We start from the raw sequence: 21,727 nt of genomic DNA, 5'->3' as shown, positions 1-21,727 counted from the left end.
GTGACAGATTTAGGAGAGTCCGCCTGAGCGACCGTCCCTCTTGGCTTTTTCCAGGAAGGGTATCAAGGGCGATGCTCTGGTCAGACATGATTTCCTCCCTGTGGGGTTGGTAGAAAGCAGCTTTAATTGGTGGGCTTTCACCTCTGGAGACCCTGTGGATTCTCGAACGGACCTCTTAGGCCCCGGAGACCCAGTCTCCGGCCTCACACCAGGCTCAGAAGTGGGCGCCAAGCCCAGAGCCCTGCTTGTGTTCAGGCTGTGGCTCCTAGACCCCAGTTTGGGTGGCTCTGTAACGCTGATGCCGGGGCCTGCCCCCAGGGTCCTGGTGCTGTGGGTTGGGGCCGGGAATCTGCATTGTGATCGGCACCCCATGGGTTCCTGTGCATGGTTTGGGGCCATGCTTTGTGAAGTAGGCTAGGGAGCACTTGGCTGTTGGCTCCTCAAAAGGAAGGGACATGGGATATTTTGCAGAAAGATGCAGGGGTGGCCCGGGGCTGGCTTGGGAGGAAGGGTGACCGCTGTTGGGACTTGCATGCACTCAGGCCTGGGTTGTGTGTGTCGCGATGTGGGGGTTGCTTTCCCTGCGACAGATGAGGAAACCTGGGCTCAGTCAGGTGACCAGGATAACTGCAAGTCCAGCTTGAGGCCAGCCGGGGCCCAGCTCCCTGGATGTCAGCCCCATCCTGTTGGCAAGGATGGCTTTCCCGCTCCCAGACCACCCGGCTCTTCCAGCAGACCGTCCTGGGAGCACTGTGTTCGGGAGGCAGGTTTTGGTGGGGGGAAGGATGGGGTGCAGAGGGGATTAGGTTTCCACTAACGTTTTTGAGGGCCCACTACGTGCCTCACGTCTGTGATGTTTCACGCCACCCGTGGTGCTCTGGGGAGGAAGCTCAGAACAGATGGGCATCTTGTGCTATTTCCAGCATCAACATGGCTGTTGCTGTGTGTCCCTGGCACTCCTTCGTCTGAGTTCAAGTGGTTGGCCAGGTTACTACTTTTAGCCCTCACAGCCACCCCGGGCAGCAGGACCAATCTCACTCCCAAGTGACAGAGGGGAAACAGTCCTAGAGAGGACGTCTGTGACCTGAGCCCAGTGCTCTTCCCAGGCCCATCCCTGGAAGGCCACCTTCCCCAGTGCAGCCTTCCTGCGGCCAGCATCTGAGGCTGGTCCTCAGGGCGCTCCGGAGGCTGAGGGGCCCACGTCTGCAACAGCCGCAGAAGCCAGGCTGGTCCTTGTTTCCCCCGGGGCCGAGTGGGGACAGCCCGTCCTGGCAGAGCTACAGCACCCCAGGCTGGGGCGGTCCTCTCCGTCAGACCTCCTTGGCCGAGGCTGTCTTCCCGCCCTGCACAAGCAGCTCCCGGCCACCAGGCCACTAACAAGACAGATGCAGGGCCGCTCTCGCACGGTCCAGGGCCATCCCTCATCCACAGACAGCTGGGCAGCTGCTTTAATTAAAAGGGCTCCATGGCTCTGGAGAGATGAATGAGGCCAGCTTCTGTTTGTAAATGCTTCCTGCAGTGGGTACAGAGGTGTCTGGGCAGGCCTTTCTCCATGGGGTGGGTTTGCTGGGAGGGCCTCAGCAGGTGTGGAGCTTGGGGCCTAATCCCATACACGGTGGGGGCAGGGGGAGGAGTCTCACAAGGTGCAGAGCTCAGGTCTCGATCCCGTGCACAGGCAGGGGTGGGGCAGGCCTCAGCAGGTGCAGATCGCAGGGCCCGATCCCATGCATAGAGGGGCTCAGTGGGGGTCTCAGCAGGTGCAGAGCTCAGGGCCTGATCCCATGCACAGGTAGGGGTGGGGCGGGGAGCTTGCCAGTTGAGACGGGACCCTGCAAAGCTTCTCTAGGAGCTCTGTCATCACCCGTGACCTGGGGACGTTAGTGGCCCACCCTCGGGTTCTCCTTCACACCCTGGTGATCATTATGCCTTCTGTGGACCGACAGCGAACTTTGAGCTTTTAGAACAGGGCTCCCCGCGGAGCACCGTCCTCACGCTCATCCTTATGCCATGGTCATTCCCGTGGTCACTGTCACCGTGGCCACCACTGCCGCAGGCTCCCCAGTGCCTGGCACAGTGCCTGACACCTGCTAGGTGCTCAGCAACCACCTGTTGCTTGGATGGAGTTAAAGTGCCCACTTGTGCCGGACACTGGGGATGCAGAAATGGACGACAGATCCATTTCATCTTCTGAGATACGAAGGAAGGCCGTGTCCCTGCCGGGGACTGTGACAGTCTGTTCCTATAAAGGCAGGTGTATGCCCTGATGTCGAGCCCTCGGCCTGCCTCCTGTCCACCTCAGGACTTCCCACCTGCCTCTTTGCTGCCTCCCCTTCTTCCCACCCCAGCCTCCTTCCCTGCCCAGCGCCGGCGCCCACGCCCCTCGGCCAGCCAGAGTCCCCACTTCCATCCTCCCCTGGGACACTGGACCTCACCCTGGCAGCAGGGGGGCATGGGGGCCAGAGCTCAGGCAGGCAGGGGTCTGGATGCAGATCCCCAGTTTGCCAGGTGCTCAGCTGAGTGACCGTGTGTTTATTAACCCCAAACCTCAGTTCCCTTGTTTGAATTATGGGCGTAGTAATTGTACCCACTGTGGGCACTTTGGGGTCTCGGACGGTGCCTGGCGCACGGCTGACATCGTTATGTTCTTAATGGTTTTGTTTTCGTTTATCCATTGTTTTCACAAATTTGTACTGAGGCTCCACTACGTACAGGACGCTGGGGCTCCGTATGGCTGTGAATAAATAACCAGGATCTAGAGTGTTCTGTGCCAGGCACCGCCTGCCTGACCCTGCCCACAGACCCCTGCCCACCCCTGCTTCCGGGGTCTGCATGCAGCAGAGCAAGATGCAGGTGGTGACCCAGGCAGGGACCAGCAGGGCTGCCCCGGGTCCCTGGACAGCGTGTTGGCGTCGGTGGCTTCCGCCCATCCACAGATGGCTCCTAGGCCCTGGGACAAAGGCTCTGAAAGTTTCTGGCAAAACACGGGTCCCACACACCCCAGGAGAGGGGCCCCTCACTGAGGAGCCCAGGGCAAGCCTGGCCTGCCTGGCGAACTTATTTAGAAACTACCTACTGCCCCTCCACCCGAGGAGGCTGTTCCCCTCAAACTTTCCATCCTGTGCGTAACAATGCCAGGTGGAGAGACACCACAGGGGACCTTCCTTGGCCAGCCGTTTGGCAAGCAGCCTCTTCCCGTGTGCCAGGCATGGCTCCTGAAACAGGTGGGGGTCAGAGCTCGCCCTTGAGGTGCTCCTGCTGGCCTGGGGGGCGGGGATGGATGGCCCCCCAGTGTAGATAACCCAGGTGGCTTCCACAGAGGGCGCTTTGCAGGGGACAGGCGGGCGTGGGAGGCCTCAAGGGATGGCTGGTGACGGTGGACTTGCTGTCCTTGTGACCTGCGGGCCCTGCAGGGAGTGAGGGCGACAGGCACAGGGGCAGACCGCTGGCAGACACAGGTGCCTCTTGCTGAGAGGAGGAGGCCTTGTCAGTACGGGGCAGGCTTGGCAAACGCACGGCCTGCACCCCGTTCACGTGCACCTGGATACCTGCCTTTCAGAGAAGGGGAAGGTCAGGCCTCCCCATCCCTTCCCAGGCCTCCCTCCCTCAAAGCAGTAACCTGCTGGAGCTCCCTGGTGGCTCCCCCCCTCCTTGGGGTCTCCATCGCCCTCTGACCTCTCAGGCAAGCCCTGCTTCCTTGTCGATGGCATTTCCCTGGTCCCACAGGCCATTTGAGCTTGAGACCTCCAGCCGGAGGGAGCCAAGAAGCAGGAGTGCTTTGACTCTGCGCCGTGGGTCCCCGAGGCTGAGGGAAAAGGGGGTGATCCTGCAGGCAGGCTCTGTGTGGAGCAGAGGAGGGGTCTTCAAGGCCCGCAATGCAGCATGTGCAGACGTCCCGAGGCATAAGGCAGAAGAAATAAGAGTCGTGTGCACCTGCGACGAGCTCACTGATGGCATTTACAGGGCATCTTGGAAATGGAAAGGCAAAAATCAGAGCACCTGGGGGTCCAGGGAGAGGACCCTGATATTAGGAGGCCCATGCCTGGTATGTGTGTCCGTGATCTCGAACACTCCCAGCAAGCCCCGGGGAACGGACGGTGTGGACTTAGTCTCCAGGACAGACCAGGAGCAGGATGCTGAAGCCCGAGCTGAAGACGCACAGATGAACCGGAGTCGGGTCTGCCTTGAAGCCTGGGTTTTTCCACTCACTCTGCCTTGAGACCGGGGGACACCTCGGGTTACTCTTGTATGAGGGAGGGCTGGGCAGTGCGCACGCACATGTGTGCACTTGCGTGTGCAGCTCTTGCAGGGGCCGGAGGCAGCATTTTTAAAAGAGCTTGACACAGGATGGTTTTGTGGCAATTGAGGATCGTCCACCTAATAGCTGTATGTCCTTGGGCAAGTGGCTTGGCTGAAATAATTAATCCTTGCAGCTTCAAGAGGCTGGCACTGTTGTTGTTCTTGATTCGCCAACAAGGAAACCGAGGGCAGAAAGGCTGGGTGCCAGGCATTGTTCTGCGCTTTCATAAGCACGCACATTTAATGTGTGTTTACTGTTAAAAATTAGGCAAGTGGGGGACTGGGGCTCCTAATGGTCTTCAGTTTTATCTTGCTCCTTCTAAAGTTATTCTTCACCAGTGTGTCCAGGGCCACAGATTCAGGTCTGTGTGTGAGTCTGTGCACATCTCTGCATGTGTGTGTGTCTGTGTGCATGTGTCTGCGTGTGTGAATCTGTGTGCATGTCTGTGTGCACGCACACATCTGTGCATGTGTGTGTGAATCTGTGAATGTGTCTGTGACTCTGTGAATGTGTGTGACCATCTGTACCTGTGTAAATGTTTCTGCATCTGCAGGTGTGTGTGTGCACGTCTGTGTGTGAATCTATGAACGTCTGTGTGTGCACATCTCTGCATGTCTGCATCTGCAGGTGTGTATGTGCACGTCTATATGTGTGAATCTGTGAATGTCTCTTGGTGTGTGTGCACATCTCTGCATCTGCAGGTATATGTGTGTGCACGCCTCTGGGTCTGCGTGTGTCTGTGAGTCTGTGCACGTCTCTGCATCTTTGTGCACACACACCTCTGCATCTGTGTCCACATGTGTGTGCGCACACACGTGCACAGGGCCTGAGATCCTATTTCCTCTCCTGTGAGACGGATGTGACTGCCCCAGTGCTGACCCCTGGCCGAGTGAGGACGGTGCACATGGGCTGTGTGGCCACCCCCCAGTGAGGCCTGTCCCCGGGACTGGGGGGTGAGGTCAGTCCGTACATACCAGCTTCTGGGGTTCGGCCTCCAAGCTGGTAAATGGTAACGTCTCCGAAGTTCTTACCGTGAGGGAGCCACGCAGCATGTGCTGTCCCCGAGCTCAGGGACTCAGTGCAGCACAAGTGACTTTAACTCTCCGGCTGGTCACTGCCACTCTGCGTGGTCACTCTGTCCTCCAGAGACCCTGAGGCCCCTGCATCTCCAGGGAGAGCAGGAGGGGAGAGGAAGGGAGGGGGAGAGACGCTCAGAGCGAGAGACTCAGTAGGCTGGTGTTTGCGGGCGGCAGGAACCCTGCTGCTGGCACTGAGTCACCCAGGCCACAGGCTGCGTCCCCTCGCAGGGCCAGCGCGGGCCAGCCGTGAGCACGGGGGTGGGAACCCACCCGCTTCTGCTGCTCTTTGACACAATGAGCATCTCTCGGCACTTGGGGCCCCGGAAGTGAGTTCGCTGCCATCAGGCTCCTGCAAGTGCAGAGCGGGAACCGAGTTCCGATCTGCCAGCAGGGACGGGCCTAGGACAAGGCCTGGTGGCGTCGCCAGGCCCTGGACCCCTGTCGGCGCTGCTGTGCCCTGGCTTCTCCATCGGCCCTTCCTGCGCAGTGGGAGCTCCGATAGCCATGCAGAGTACCAGGCCCCCAGCAGCCTCCTGACCCCCCGACCCGGGACCTGCACTGTCGTAAGATCCTCGGCCGTCCGATCCCCATGAACACCCAGGTCAGGACGCCGTGCTCGAGAAGCCGCAGATGCAACACCCCCTGCTTCATCCAACTGCTTAGGCGACCCGGAGGCATGGACATTGGTAGGTGACCATGTTCAGCTCCGGCTGCGCACCCTGGCCTTTGCTCTCCAGGGCCCGTTGGTGCCTGAATTGTGCCCATTTCATGGATAAGGGATGAGGGTGTTGGCGTCAGGCCCTGTGACGCCATGTCACCTGGGTCTCTGTGTGTCCAGAGCTCCTCTGGGGATTCGGGGTAAGGAGGAGAGCCCCATCCCGGAGGTGGTGGCACGTGTGTGGGGGGCCCTGTCCCACGGAGGACAGCCCGCCTCGACCCGCCGGCCTGCGAGCCGGGAGTAACTTGGCCTCCCAGGCTCCGCGGGTCCCCCCACCCCGTTCCATCCGCTGTGAATGGCGTGAACCCCACGGGCTCCCTCCCTCCTGCACGCCAGGCCGAGTTAGTTCTGGAAGCCAGTCTCCATCAGACCGAGGCCGTTCCCGTTACCACTTGACGAGCGGGTGTCAGGCCCTGCTGGGCCTCACGTGTCCTTAATTGTGCTGCAGACTTTCAAAAGTCGGCCAAGTTTTATGTACTTTTTCCTATGAACTTCAGCTTTTAGTTGTGGGTTAGTTTCGCTCCCTTTGCTTCTAGTGTCTTTTTCAGGGAGAGGATCTTGTACTGTGGGTGAGGGTAAGAGGAGGAAGGACCAGCAGAGGGGAGAGCTCTTCCTCGGGGGTGGGGGTGGAGGCTCTCAGGAGGCGGGAAGGAAAAGGCAGGCTTCTGGCACGTTCTGGAAGGCGCGGGCGCCACTGTCCCCACAGTGGGGTCAGGGGCCTGCGGTGGGAGCCCAGGTCGGGGAGGTAAGGGACGCCTTGCCCCCCCCCCCCGTCCCCCACCCCGGGGCACCTGCGGGGCGGCCTCTCCCCCAGGATGAGTGAGCAGTAAGCCACTTGGCTCAGTTCCTGGCCCAGGCGACGCCCGCAGTCATGGTGACGGTGGTCAGGGCTCCACGTTAGAGGGTTTCTCTGTCGTCAGCGCTGATGGGGACTTGTGGGGAGCCGCTGGGCACAAGGGCGGGTTCCCTGGCTCTGGGGTCCCAGGGCGACGGGGCTGCAGCAGGCCTGGGGCCCAGTGCCCGCCAGAGGGCGCCCGTGCTTCTCCCGTCGCTGCTGGCTGTCTGCAGTGCTGGCCCCAGGGAGGGCTCTACAGTGGGAGGACAGGGGGACAGGGAGGGACGGCGGCCTCCAGCCATCCCAGCCCCAGACATGCCTCCCTGTCCCATGGCAGAGGCGCCTCTGCGGAAGCCAAGTGGTCTGGGGGCGCAGGACCGTGCCTCTGTGGTCCAGGCCTGGGGTGCTGACCTTGACCTTGTCCTGCCCCGGGTGCCTACAGCATCAGGGCTGGGAGCCCTGCGAGACGGGTGCCTTGCCAGCTCGTGATGGGAGGGCGCCGGCTGGACCACGACCTGCCCCTGGCCGCCTCCAGCCTGGTCCTCCCGGCCGGTGGAAGGGTGCTGCTGGGCAGACCCGGCCTCTGGACCCTGCTCCAGGCCCTCTGCCCGGAATCTCCCCCCGCCCCCGGGGGCCGTGCTCTCAGGGCTGCATCCCAGGCCCTCCTGTCGGCAGAGGTGTCCTGTGGCTGCTGCAGGGCTAATGTCCCTCATGTGCACCCAGAGGCCCGAGGGGGGTGTTGGGTAAGGGAGCCCAGCGAGCCGTGGGTGCCGACTGGGGGGTGGTCCTCTGGTCAGCTGGTGTTAAGGCTGCATCCTCACCCCACCCACCCCCAGGAGGAAGGATGGTGCTGCTGCCGAGAGCCTGGGCTTCTCCAGAGTGGCCTTAGTCTCCCCCCCTCCCGAGGCCCCAGGACCCCGGTCAGCTCAGCACCTCCTCCCAGAAACCCCACAAGACCCCCAGGCTCCGCCCTCCTCCCTCCCTCCTCCTCAGGGAGAAAGCAGGGAGAGTTTTGCTTTTCATGTCTTCAGTCCAGCGGCGTTTAGTAGATTCACAGGATTGGGCAACCACCACCTGCGTCTAGTTCCAGGACCCTTGTATCCTCACCTCAGAGAAAACCCCCGGACCCAGCAGGCAACCCCTCCGTCCTCTTCCCTCCCCGGCCTCGCAGGACCTGCTGCCTGCCTCCGTGGATTTGCCTGGTCTGGGCACTTCCAATAACAGGCTCCTGCGGTACGTGTCCGTGGTATCTGGCGTCTTTCGCTTTGCACGATCTTTCCTTCTGTGTAGCAGAATACGCTCCCTCTTCGAGGCCGAGTAATATTCCACGGCAGGGGGGACGGGCCCACACGTTGCATGTCCGTTCATCCACGGGCAAACATTTGGGTTGTCTCTCCCTCTTGGCTGTTGTGAACGTGGGTGTACAAGCATTTGAATATTTATTGTTAGCCCTTGGGGCTACAGACCTAGGAGTAGAACTGCTAAAAATAATTTTTAAGGAGATGTAGGTCTTCGTGGCTTGGGTCTGTGCTGAGCACGGAGGGAGCCGCCAAGCAAACCCCGCCTCTCGCTGTTCTACTGATGTCCCAGTGGGCACGCGGTCGGCGACAGGGCCGCTGGGATGCACCTGCACCCCCAAGGGTTCCCTGATGCCCGCCTTGCGGGGCCACTGTGGATACTAGAGGGGACGCACACACGGTTCCCCGGGCTGCATCCTCATTCATAAATTGGGATAATGCTGCTTCGTTGCACTGGCTCCTCGTAATGAGAAGGAACCCGGGGGGCAGAGGCGCAGCCGCAGAGCTGGGAGGAGGCCCCACAGAGCCTGGGCCGGGGTTTCTGGGCACCCGCGGTCTGAGGTGTGCCCCTGAGGGGTGACCACAGACCAACGAGAAGATGAAACGTCCACTTGGCAGAGGTGCGGGAGCGGGCGCCGGTGGACACGCTGAGCGTGCAGGCACCCCAGGGTCCACACCCGGCCCCCCGCATCTGGCCTGCCCAGCCTCGCACTGGACAGAAGGGCAGGGAGGCCCGTCATGAGCTCTTACCAGAAATTCATGCCTTGTGAACTTGTATGTTGTTCAAAAATAAATTTTTAGACGTAAGATGAAGGGAAACCCAAAGGGATCCTTTTGGGAAGTTAATAATTTTAAAAGCCTATGAGAGAATTGTTCTTTTCATTCAGTGAAACCCTAAATCTGCTGATTTTCCTCCACAGGACACAGGGTGCCAAACCCATGAATAAGCAAGTCACCGGGGCCTCTGCTCGTGGCTCCAAGAAGGGCTGAGGGCTTGGGATTTGGGAGCCGGGGGCCCTGGGCAGAGAGCCTCAGTGTTCTCATCTGTGAAGTGGGTTCACGTGTTCTGGAGCGGAGTTCCCCACGGGGATTGTAGGAGGGGCCTCAGTCTACCCGGGAGGACCATGCCCACCTGGGTGCGGGGGCAGGGCTGGCTTCGGCCCACTTGGGGAGGCACCCCTAGGGACGATGGCACCTCTCGCTGCCTTGGTTTGTGCATCTGTGAAGTGGAATGGCCAGCGTCTGCTGCCCCGGAGGACTCAGCCCTGGAGGGAGGGTGGTGAGCAGTGGCGTGTGGCGTGTGGCAGGGCTCTAGAACCTTCACTTGCTCCCCCGTCTCCCCTTTCCCGCCTCCTCTCCTTTCCCCCACTTCTGGAGCATCATGACCTCTGTTTTAGACAAACAGATGGCCTATTTTGTTTAGACATTTTAAAATGTGGCACAGGGGCAGCCCGGGTGGCCCAGCGGTTCAGCGCCGCCTTCGGCCCAGGGCGTGACCCTGGAGACCCGGGATCGAGTCCCGCGTCAGGCTCCCTGCATGGAGTCTGCTTCTCCCTCTGCCTGTGTCTCTCATGAATAAATAAATAAAATCTTAAAAAAAAAATGTGGCACAGGTGGCTCAGAGGGGCTCCTGGGCAGCTCCATCAGTGACCTTCGGCTCAGGTCATGATCTCAGGGTCTCAGGATCGAGCCCCACTTAGCGGAGGGCTCCCTACTTAGCGGGGAATCTGCTTTTCCATCCCCCTCTGCTCGTCCCTCCCCTCAAATAAATAAATCTTTAAAAAAAATTAAATGCCTAATCAGTTAGATTCTACGTTTAAAGAAATTCATATTTCTAGCTTTTCCTTAAAAATCAGGAGGTTGGGTCACCTTTGCCTGTGGCTGGGCTGGGGTGCAGCTGCTTTTTCAGAGGTCCAGACTGTGCCCCCCGCCCCAGCCGCCTTCCCCGCCCACCCAGCTCCCCGCAGAGGGATGTGAGGTGCTTGTAAGAGAGGCCACGTCAGGTGCGGGGCGTGCGAATTGCGGAGGGCTGTGTTATACGTGCAAAACTATTCTTGGTGATTTGTGGTCACGCTTAGGTGTAGAGCAGGGTAAGTGTCAATCACTTGCAGTCAAAGCGCTGGCTGAGGCCAAAAGACTTACTGGGGAGCAGACTGGACCGTGAGTAGGGCTGACTCGACGCTGGGCTCAGGCCCAGGGGTGGAACGACACACCCCGTCTCTCGGGTCAGGGAGTTCTCCGAGGTTGCGCTCATCCTCGTGGTGCTGAAATGACTTCAGTGGCTCCGGACGTCACGCCCCGGCAGGAAAGAGCAGAAAAGGGCTTGTTGGTTCAGCGCGCGGCTGGCAACCCAGTCAGAGCCCACAAGCAGCATTGTTCCCTCTTGGGGGGTTGAAACCAAGCCCTCGTGGTGGCCCCCAGTTCTTTGACACTGCAAGAGGGACGGCCCTGCCCGGGGCGGGTGCGACAAGGGGCATCCCTCTCAGGTGAACATGGAGCAGCGTTGTCATATCTGGAAGGGACTGCTTGCCTGTGCAGTCCCCGTTGCGGAGAGCGAGCCCTGGCTTCAGGGGTCTGGGTGGCCTTCCCCAGGTCATGGTCGGCAGGTGGCAGACGGAGCCAGACGCCGACTTGGGGACTTACTGATGCTGCCAAGGGACCTCCTGCAGACCCTTCCTGCCCACTCTCCGCCTCTCTGTCCCCGGCAGACCCCATGAGTCATTTTCCTCTTTGGTGTTTGCAGACACCTGGGTCTTAATAATCACGCGGAGCTCGTTCGGGGGCTCGAGCGAGGCCAGCGCCGTGGGAGGGTGGATGAGTGGGATGCTTGCGGCGCAACCGAGTGAGGAGCCGGCCAGGAAGCGCGAGGGGCCGAGGGCAGCTCCCCTCCCTGGCACCTCCCTGCTCAAAGCCACCCTGACTCACTCTTTAATGGGAAGTGTGCCTATTTTAATTCCTATCGGCACAAAATCCTTGTGTGTCCTTTATAAATATTTCATCCTGTTCCAGCAGCAAGGTCCCACCGCCCAGTCCCTGTGTAGCCACCTCCGTCCCCATGCAGGGCTGGTCGGTCCCCAGCACCTGGCTGTGATGGCTGCTGCTGCTCACCCGAATGAGGGTGCCTGGGGAGGGGGTGACCACTCAACGTCCCCAAGGGCCAGCCTGGTCCACCCCACTGCAGTGTCCTGGCGTGGGAATTCAAAGCTAGGGCACTGTCCTCTGGCCAGGCGATGAGGGCAGGCTTCGGGGAGGGGCACCCCACAGCAGGGAAGCCTTGCCAACCTTGAAGTGCTGGGTAGGCAGGCATGGGAAAGTCACTTAGGCCAGCTGTTGATGGGCCTTAGATCCCCAGGGAGCCAGAGGGAGCCACAGACAGCTCTTGAGCACTGGCGTGCCAGGAGCGAGGCTGGTCTGTGACCCTGTGACCCACGGTGCCCGGCTGCCTTACTTACTCTTCACAGTGGACAGAGTCTGCCGGACACTCAGGGCATCTTTAATGAAACGCTGCTCAGCGGAGGAGCCAGGTCTGGGAAACTTCTCATACTTAGTGAACTTCTGGAAAGTCTGGGAGCAGCCGGTGAGGAAGGAGCACGGGGCATCTTGCAAGGGAGGGCTGCCTTCTAGCCGCATAGCCGCAGCTGGTTCTTCGGGGAGCCCCAGACCCAACAGAAATGATTAGTTTTATTAGGCTCCTTCCCTGTGTCTCTCGCCTCCGGAAGGCTGGAGCCCGCTCATCTTGTTACCTAGCCGCAGCCAGGGGATGCAGGCCTCTTCTCCGCAAGCCTCTCCCAGGACAGGTCAGGGAGGTGGGCTAAGTATACTGAAGGGGCCATGGAGTGAGGCTGGATGAGCTGGTGTCCTGGGCTCCGCCGCACGGCGGCCTCGCGATTGGCCGGGGCTTCCAGGTGGTGCCTGGACCCAGGGATCATTTGCACGGTGATGCATCCCTCTCGGTTCTGAGTGCCTCCCCCGTGCTGTACTCAGAGATTGCAGAGGTGAGTCAGGAGTGGGCAGTACTGTCCTCAGAGCCCACGGTCTGGCCAGGAGGCAGTGGGAGGAGGGAGGAGAGGACCCTGGGTAATGACCCGGCCCACAGTGGCCTCAGCTGTGACTCTCCAGCAGGGGAGGCCAGTGTCCATGGGTGAGAGAGGAGTGCAGTTGGGGGGGGGGCGGTGCTGCCCTGGAAGCCCCCCAGCCCCCACTCTGGGTTTGGGGGTGGGAGCCAGCACAGAGCGAGCAGGCTGCTGGGGCCTTCCGTCAGGCCCAGGCCCAGCTGGCCGAGGACCCACAAGGGCACCTGGGTGCTAGAAAGCCTGCACCCAACATCTGAATGCCAGCCTGGGGTGGAGGCTCAGCTCCAGTGGGAGGGCCTGCTTCTCATTCCAGCTTCGTCTCTCTCTGCTCCCTGTCCTTGGCCCCATTTCACAGATGGGGACACTGAGGCATCCTTCTGGGAAGCCCAAGAGTGGCAGAGCAGAGTCCTCAGACAGCTTTTCAGAGTGGGGCTTTGGAAGGGTGGCCCGTGCCTTGCAGGGCGGCTGGCCCTTTCTCAGCCTCCTGCTCCACATGGGGCCCGTGAATGGAGGGACTCCGCGGAGGTCACATGGCGGCCACCCGGAGGCATCCATCCGGGACAGCCTGGTTTCAGTATCTCTTCTGTGCCCTGTGCATGCCTCCTGAACCCTGCATAACTTGTTTTTAGACATCGCTTTCCCAAAAGGATGAATTATTCATTTCCAGTGGTGGAAGGGCAACCGGTATAGTCCTCTGTGGGATTCCTGAGGTTATGTGGCCTCTGCGGGACTGGGAGGTGGAGGAGGAACTGGCTCTGGTGCCTGGGGAGCCTGGGGATGTAGAGGGAAAACCGGGACAGAGATGGAGCTCGTGAGCTCCCAGGACCGATCCCAAGTGGGGGCTGGGGGGATGAGAGAAGGAGAACAGACCCCCTTAGCCTGGGGGTCCTCTGTGGCCTTGACACCCATGCCCTCAGCCTCTAAGGCCCCTCCTCATGCCGGGCACTGAGGGAGGCCCTGGCCATGGGCTGGCTGTCTGCCTGGAGCCCCTTGGGAGATTTGGGGGAAGGAAGTCCCTGTGGGTCCCCCATGATGAGCAAAGGTCATCAGAATTGGCAAATATGGCTCCCAACCCAGGGAAGCCAGAGTGCATTCATTCATTCATTCATTCATTCACATTTGAAGAAAACCAGTCTGAGCTGGTACACAGGTTCTGTGAGAACATTGGAGATTTGTACCTTGTTGCCTCGGGAAGGAAGGAAGGCTTTCCACGATCTGGCACATGCACATTTTGTTCTCTCTCATCTTATACCTGTAGCTTGCAGATACTGTGTAGCCTAGTGAGTCATAAATATGTGCAGTCCGTGCAGCATATACATAAATGTGCCCACATCCTGTGCCTTGAATGTTCTCTGCATGCACACACGCACACGGTCTGCAGAGACAAAGTCTGTGAATGTGGGTCTGCTCTGGGCATGTCGTGTATGCTTTTACATACTGGTAGATCTGTGGTGTGTGTGCCTGCGTGTTCCAAGTCCGGGTGTTCCCCGACCCACACGTACATACTGTTTGTGAGGTTCCAAGGGTAGGCCATACGTGTTCTGCACAGAGCACCTGCAGACGCTACATCTGTGTATTACACACATGGCTTATGCATTCCCTGGACTTAGACACGATGTGTGTGGACCTGTCCACCTACGGTGCCTGGAGCGTTGTAGCAGCAGAGACAGTGAGCAGATCCAGGGGAGACTACGCGTAGCATATCAGTAGGGCCTGTGCAGGAAGCAGCACTCTCAATCAGTGGGCTATTTATAGACTCTTCTGGAAAGTGTGGGTCGGGTAGAGGGAAGGCGTGGCATTCTGGACGAGCCGTGATGGAGAGCTGGGAATAGTTACTGGAAGTGTAGAGAGTAGCTCTATGCTGTGGACCTACTGGCAGAGGCGGCCTGTGACCAAGGTCCTCCCCTTCCTCCCTTCCTCTGACCTCCTGACCCACTAACTGGAAACCAGAGAGCAGGGTGGAGATGAGATGGGTGCGTCCAGTTGGGGAAATTGATGGTGTCCTGCCTGGCTGCCTCTTTCCCAGAAGCATTGCGTGTTCAGCAACTTGTCTCTCACCGTAGCGGGAATAGTCCTGTGCCCAAACACGGGGCCCTAAGAGATGCATTAACGTGGAAGGCCCTGAATGTTGGTGGTGTTCATCTCCCACACTCTTACTGAGGCCTGTCCCCACTGTAATGTGGTGGTGATACACACCTTGGTGTGTCGGAATGATGAAGTCCTTCCATTCTGCAGTGTGACAGATGGCCGGAGACCCAACACACCCCGAAACGGGGTCTGCAGACGTACTTCTGTCCGGGCCACATGAAGGAAACTGCTGCTGACAGGAATGGGTGGGTCTGGGCACCCCAGGTGCAGGGTTTTTTTTTTTTTTTTGATTCAGCAAATGCTGTATTGGTTTCCTCCAGTAAATATATCCCATCCAGAGCCATTAGCTATTACCGCCTTAGTAAGTCTCCAGCAGTCTACTGTTTTCCCACCATCCATCTGGCTTTTGTGTCAGCTACGCAGGTGAACTATCTAGAGGTAGAGTGGGATTCCCACCCCTGCATTTTGTATAAATATAAACCCACTTGTTTACCGAGACATGCTTCATTCTTTCCTGAAGACCTAAGTCTCCATCTGGTATCATTTCCCTCTAGGAAGAACTTCCTTTAGTAATTATGCTCTGTAGATCTACTGGTAACCCATTTTCTTTAATGTAAAAATGTATCTTGACTTCATTCTTAAAGGATATTTCCTGTGGATGGACAATTCCAGGTTAACAGTTTTTTTTTAAAGCCCCTTAAAGATGTTATTCTAGTGTTTTCAGGCTCCCAATGTTCATGATTAGAAGGAAGACGTATTCAAAGTGTTCTGTGTGAGGTCTTGTTTCTCTCTGGCTGCCTACAAGATTTTTCTCTTTGGGTTTCAGCAGTTTGATGTGTGGTGGTCTTTGTGTTTATCCTACTTGGAGTTCCCTGGGATTCTGGAATCTATAAGCTTGTGTCTTTCACCAAATTTGGTTAATTTTGGCTATTTCTTCAGAGTTTTTAGGTCTTATTCTCTCTTTTGCTCCTGGGATGCCTTTCTTCAGGTCGGATTTCTAGATTGGTTGCTCTCCCCATCAGCCCCATCAGCCTTTGGTTTCCCCATTCTATCCTTTCTGGCCTGACTCCAACTTTGTCATGTCATTTTCCTTCTTTTGCAAAGAATATGGGGGTTTTTGAGGGGCTGGTGCCCCTCACTGGCTCAGCGGGACTGATGGTCAGAGAGGATGAACAGAAGGCATCCTGGAAGCAAACAAATGGTGCCATCTCTCTACTGAGAATATGAACCCTGGGGTAGGTAGGACATGGCATGAATTCCTGCCAGGGGAGGGAGATAGACCATAAATGATAAAGTCCTGGTAGAGAGGTGTGAGCTTGAGCAGTCAGATGAAGTTTCTTGTGGGAGACAGGAGGCAGGGGAGGTCTTGGGGGGTCTGGTTGGTCCCTACTGCGTACCAGGCCCTGGACTAGGGGCCGTCTGACTCAACAGGTCTGCACAATCCCACCTGAAAATTATTATGATCCCATGTAACAGATGAAGAAACCAGGGCTGGGAGGGGTGGTCTGGTGCCCTGATAATACAGCTGGTGAAAGGACTAGGGGCCCATGAGCATACGGCTCAGGGTAACATCAGGGAAGCCATTTTTGAGGGGGGGGGTGGATTTGAGATGTAGGAAGGCCATGTTCATCCTCCAAACTCTCAGTCCAAATGCTGCCCATGATTCAGGGTTTTTTTTTTTCTTCCTTTTTCTGGACGGTATTAGTTTCAGAACTTGAACTAGAGCCTGCTGAGTCTTGCGTTCTTTCTGCTATATTGTGTAGACCGTATCCTGGCTCTGATATGAATAACAAGTAGCTGAATGGCACCTGGCAGGTAACTTCACCCTTCTAGCACCCCATCCTCATTCTGAACACGAGGAAATACAGAATCAGCTTTGCACAACGGATGTAGGGGATTAACGAAGTGACGTGCTGTGAAGTTGCACAAAGTATCAAAAGCACTTACACGTGCATGGTTCTTGAAGGATTATTTGCTCCCTCTTTCCTGGGAAGCCCAGATTCACACAGTGGCACAACTGTATTCCTTCATTTATTAATCTTCTACAGGCTAGGTGTTACTCTAGGGGTGGGGGATCCAGCAGTGAACAAAACAGGTACAAGTCTTTGCCCTCCTGGTGTTTGTATTACACTCTGCAGTTACTCCTCTTGATTCAAAACTCTCTGCTTTTGAGCCTCGTTCTTGGTGCCCAAAAGCTCTGGGTTCAAATCCCAGCTCTGAAGAAATCAAGGTATCCTACTGTTAGGTAACCAGAGCTCAGTATTCTTGTTGTATCAGACTCATCATGCCTGGTTTGTAGGGTTGTTAGGAGATCAGAGTGAGGATCTGTGGGACGAGGACTCCACCCAGCGCCTGGTCTACAACAGTAATGTTGGTCCACAGTGGCCATACTTCATTTTATCCTTTGGCCTCACTACTTTCACAGCCTTATTAGTGAAAATGCTGCTTTTTCTTTTAAAAAACTTTGTTTTGCTCTAAAAACAACAAAATGCTCCCTGTCCCCCTCCTCTGAACTGCCTCAAAGAGCACCTCTCCTATCCCTAAATTTCAAAGGACACCTCCCTGATTCTTCCTTTCCCCTCCTCCCTCCAGGATGCAGGCATGCTCTAGCCTCCATCCCAATCGAAGTGCCTGCACTCCCTTCCCAACCCCAATCTCAAGTGACATTTCTTCACTGGCTCTCCCTCCCGGGTTATGGGCTTGCCCCAGCCCCTTCCTCCCTGAAATGCCAAGTGCAACCCCACCCCAGACCTCAGGGGACCTCTCCTCACTCCTTCTCCCTGTTTTCTCACCCCTCCCCTCAGGTTATGGGCACGCTGCCCCCGGCACCGACGCGGGCAAGGCCTTCTGCATGTTCTACGCGGTGCTGGGCATCCCGCTGACGCTGGTCATGTTCCAGAGCCTGGGCGAGCGGATGAACACCTTTGTGCGCTACCTGCTGAAGCGCATCAAGAAGTGCTGTGGGATGCGCAACACAGAAGTGTCCATGGAGAACATGGTGACTGTGGGCTTCTTCTCCTGCATGGGGACGCTGTGCATCGGGGCGGCCGCCTTCTCCCAGTGCGAGGAGTGGAGCTTCTTTCACGCCTACTACTACTGCTTCATCACGTTGACTACCATTGGGTTTGGGGACTACGTGGCGCTGCAGACCAAGGGCGCCCTGCAAAAGAAGCCACTGTACGTGGCTTTTAGCTTTATGTATATCCTGGTGGGGCTGACTGTCATCGGGGCCTTCCTCAACCTGGTGGTCCTCAGGTTCTTGACCATGAACAGCGAGGACGAGCGGCGGGATGCCGAGGAGAGGGCGTCCCTTGCCGGAAACCGCAACAGCATGGTCATTCACATCCCCGAGGAGGCGCGCCAGGGCCGGCCCCGGTACAAGGCGGATGCCCCGGACCTGCAGTCCGTGTGCTCTTGCACCTGCTACCGCCCGCAGGATTACGGAGGCCGCCCGGTGGCCCAACAGAACTCCTTCAGCGCTAAGCTCGCCCCCCAGTACTTCCACTCCATCTCGTACAAGATCGAGGAGATCTCACCAAGCACATTGAAAAACAGCCTCTTCCCGTCCCCCATCAGCTCCATCTCCCCCGGGTTACACAGCTTTACCGACAACCACAGGCTGATGAGACGGCGGAAGTCCATTTAGGGTGCGGGGTGGGCGGCGTAGGCAGAAAGAGTCACTTGTCCTGTTTGACCTCGAGTTCCACTGGCCCACCTCGTCTGTTCTTTCTTATTAGTAGTATCCTTTACTATTGTACTCATTATTATTTTCTTTCCTTTTTTCCTCCCCCCCCCCATGGTTTCCTTCCTCCTTCCCCGCCCCTCCCGGCGAGACAGAGCAGGCCAAAGGGGAAAAGAAAGGCCCGTCCTCCTCTGAAACTCGCGTCTGAGCATGAAGCATGGATTTCTTCCTTCCTTCCCAGCGAAGTATGCCTTACATTTCTCCGCAGCCTGCCCCATCTCTGGGGTGGCCTTCCCAGGACAGGTGTGAGACCGAGACCACCAGGCAGAGCTGAGAGGATACCCAACCCAAAGTTGCACACCAGGCTGCCAGCCGGCGAGTGCCCACCCACGTGCTGTCTGACCTAACTCCTCTCTCTCCTCCCCGAAGCGGTGGGTGGCTGTGTGTGTGCATGCGTGCGTGTACGGACTGTGTGCGAGTGAGGGAGTGCACACGCCCGTGTGCTTCCGTGTGTGTGTGTGTGTGTGTGTGTGTGCGCACCGTGTGGCAAAACGGAAAGTATCAGGTATTCACGGTTTTCTTTTCCATGACAGTTCTGTTGATAACCTGCTTTCAGCGGCTTCCAAACAAAACGGGGAAAACCAAACCCACGAGGTTTTTGATTTATCATTCTGCCAAACCAAGCATGTTCCATAAGCGATCTTCTCTCCCAGACGTGTCATGATCATATTTTTTAAATGCTAGGTTCTAAATTATATTAACTTCTTTTTAGGGGGGTGGGTGGGAAAGAGGACATGGATCATTTTAGCTTGCCAGTTCAAAAATTTTTTAGAAGCATGCACTTTGTTAAACTGGTATGCATTATCAACGCAAGAAAACAAAACTAGCAATGGAATAATCCAAAGCCAGTAATATTAATTTATTAAAGGATTTTTTTAATCATCTGCAGTTCTAACAATTTACCGTGCAACTGGAAGTGTCAGGGGAAACTGGAAAATTGTTGGAACCACAGAGTATTTTGTTACTTCCCTCTTATTTATAGAAGGATGGAAGTGGTGGTGGTAGCGGTGGCAGTTTGTGCAGCGTCTACCTGCATAAATAAGAATTGTGGTTTGGGATGCTTGGATGAGAATGGGTATTAGGTGGATGTGGTTTATTTTCCTAATAAAAAAATGACAGGGCATTCCTTGTTTAAAAAATATATATACGTATTTCAAGAAAGACAGTCTCTAATTGCATTTGATTTGTAAATAAGGGCAAGTCTGTGTTGGTCTCAGGAAGCGTTTAGAGGCAAGGAGTGGTGTCTTGGCCTGCTGGGAACGTGTCAATCTCAGGGGACAACTTTCCTGAGTAGTGGAGAAATTCCTCCCTGTGGTCCTTTTGGACGACCCACGAGGAAGGCCTGTTAATCTCCTAGGGGAGGGCAAGTCTATAGAATTGGGCACACTGGGGGTCTTTTCAGTGACCCGAATAAAGAAAAATCTGGAATCCAAATTCCCAGAGGGGACCTTCAACTTCGCTCATCACCACCCCTATCTTTTCTAGAATTCACTTACCTTCCCATGTCCTTTTCATGAAGGGAATGGTCATGACTCCTGGATAGAAAAGGGCTTTGGCCCAGAAGGAGCAGCGGGAGCCCCCATGAGATCTCCCGGAGTGGAGGATCCGCTGCCTAGTAAGATGAGGTCTGAGGGATTCCTGAGAGGATAAGCCACCTAGATGCCACCAGTCCCAAGCATTTGGGCCATTGGAGCGAAACACAGCAGTCCAGACTCCTCTGGCGGGGCAGGCACTGTAGTGTCCCATGTTGACAGTGGGCTCTGCGTCCAGGACACGGGGCCTGTGAAAGGGGTCTAGGAACCATGGTTCTCAACCTTCACGGTTGTCTTGGTTCACTCATTTAAAAACAAAACAAAACAAAACAAAAAAAAACTTTAGGGCTCTAAAACCTGGCCAGAGAATAGATTTTTTTTTCCTCTTGGAAGAAATTCATTATTGAGGGATCATAGGTATGAAAATACTAGTCCACCTTTGCAGAGTGCCTCCTGCTTTGGAGGAGAATGCTTGCAATCGGTGTGAGGTTTCTCATGAAAACCTTTGTAAGATTTGTCCTCAAATGGGGTGTATGACAATCTTTGAACTGTAGGGGAAACTGAGGCACAAGAAGGTGGCCGGTTTGCTCAGTGTCGCAGAGCTGGTCCTGGCCTGAGAAGCTGGCTCCAGCACACCGTGGCCTCTGCCTTCAGCTGAGGCCACCTGCTTCTCTCTGCCCACAAGTGGGTGCACCAGGAGTCAGAAGAGCCCAGTCTCAGCCCTTCATTCAGGGGCTGGTTCCCTGACTAAAATAGCTGTGTAAAGTGTCCTTCTGTTTAAATGCTTCCAGGGACAGGAAAAAAAATTCCATATTCTAGATTTCCAGAGTTGACTGTTCTTTATGGCAGTAAGGATTGTAGGGTGAAGTTCTTTCTGTTCAGTGATGACCACCAACTTGAGCATTGGAAGCAATGTAGATCCTCATGTTCCCAGATCCCTCCTGGTTCTCGGTCCTTGGCTACCGCCCAGCCCACCTAAGGGCAGTTAGTGAGTCTCCTCTTCCAAAGCTAAATATCCTTGTTCACGCTTGAGGTCTTCAGGGCACGGTGGTGAACCTTGGTTTGCTTCCTTTGGGATATCTCACCTTTTCTCAGATGGCCCTGGTGGTTCCCAACTCTGGTCTCCAGCCAAGGAATCCTCCACGCACCCCAGTAAGGTGCTCTCATGGGGTGTCAGTGAATCGACAGCCTCCAGGGTCCCTCCCTCCTGATGAAATGGGGCTGGGGCATCTGCATCCAGAGAGCTGGCCCCCTGAGATGGCTCAGTCAGCAGGAGAATCCTCAAAAGCCAAGAGGAAGCTTTAGCCTGAGTCCACCTCCCTGAGCTCCCTCACTTTTGGGGGAGGAGACAGAGGGGCCAGGAAGGGGGAACCAGCATCTCAGATTAGCCTGCCAAGCCCTTGGTCTTCCCATGTGATTCTCCACCTGCCATCTTCCTGGCTGTGTGGTCACCGCTGTTGCTTGTACCCCGCAGGTCCCTCCATGCCTCAGGCCAGGTCTCCACTCCTTGCACAGCTGGCGACTTCTTTCCCCAGTCTGGTTTCTCAGCCCCTTTCTTGCAGGTGGCAGCGCCCCTCAGTGAGGGGGACAAGTCACTCTAGATTGTTGGGACACAGATTTCAGCTTCAGTCAGGGCCACGGCCCACCGGAATCCCAGGGGACTGCCTGGCCACCCAGTTCTAGAAAGCAGCATACCTCACAGGTCCTTAAAGAGCTTTCGGACTCCTGCTTGAACGTTTTCCAGCTTAAGGGATCTCCATCCATCCACGTCACCAAAGATGGGAGGAAGGTGGGCAGTGGCACGGATCATCCTAAACAGGCCTGGGTGCTTTCTAGAGACCTTCCCGTTTTTACCACCTCCATGCCAGCTGGAAGGTGCTATCGTGCCACGGGACCGTTGGACTCTTGTGTACCTAGAAGTGAGCCCACCATCTGGGTTTTGAGGTGCATGGTTAGCCCCGGAGCTGGAGTCGGGTCTCTTCTTCCCACCCCCAGCACTCCGCCTTGAAACCCAGGCAGCAGACCCTTCAGTGCAGCGGGCTGCCTGGTGCTCCCTGAAGCATCT

At 56.6% G+C, this 21,727-nt stretch overlaps 1 protein-coding gene across 1 annotated transcript in view; it reads left to right on the top strand.

Moving 5' to 3' along the window:
- Nucleotides 1–18,074, top strand: part of KCNK9 (potassium two pore domain channel subfamily K member 9) — a 74,675-nt gene extending 56,601 nt beyond the window's left edge. Inside the window, exon 2 of the mRNA XM_055314273.1 lies at nt 17,193–18,074. Coding sequence (XP_055170248.1) covers nt 17,193–18,034 — 842 coding nt within the window. The 3' untranslated portion in view covers nt 18,035–18,074. The remainder of the gene's footprint in view (nt 1–17,192) is intronic.
- The last annotated feature ends 3,653 nt before the right edge of the window (nt 18,075–21,727 follow it).

Source organism: Nyctereutes procyonoides, unplaced genomic scaffold (genome assembly GCF_905146905.1).
Source record: "Nyctereutes procyonoides isolate TBG_1078 unplaced genomic scaffold, NYPRO_anot_genome, whole genome shotgun sequence".
In the NCBI taxonomy this organism is placed as follows: domain Eukaryota; kingdom Metazoa; phylum Chordata; class Mammalia; order Carnivora; family Canidae; genus Nyctereutes; species Nyctereutes procyonoides.
This window is presented reverse-complemented; position numbering and strand designations above follow the sequence as displayed.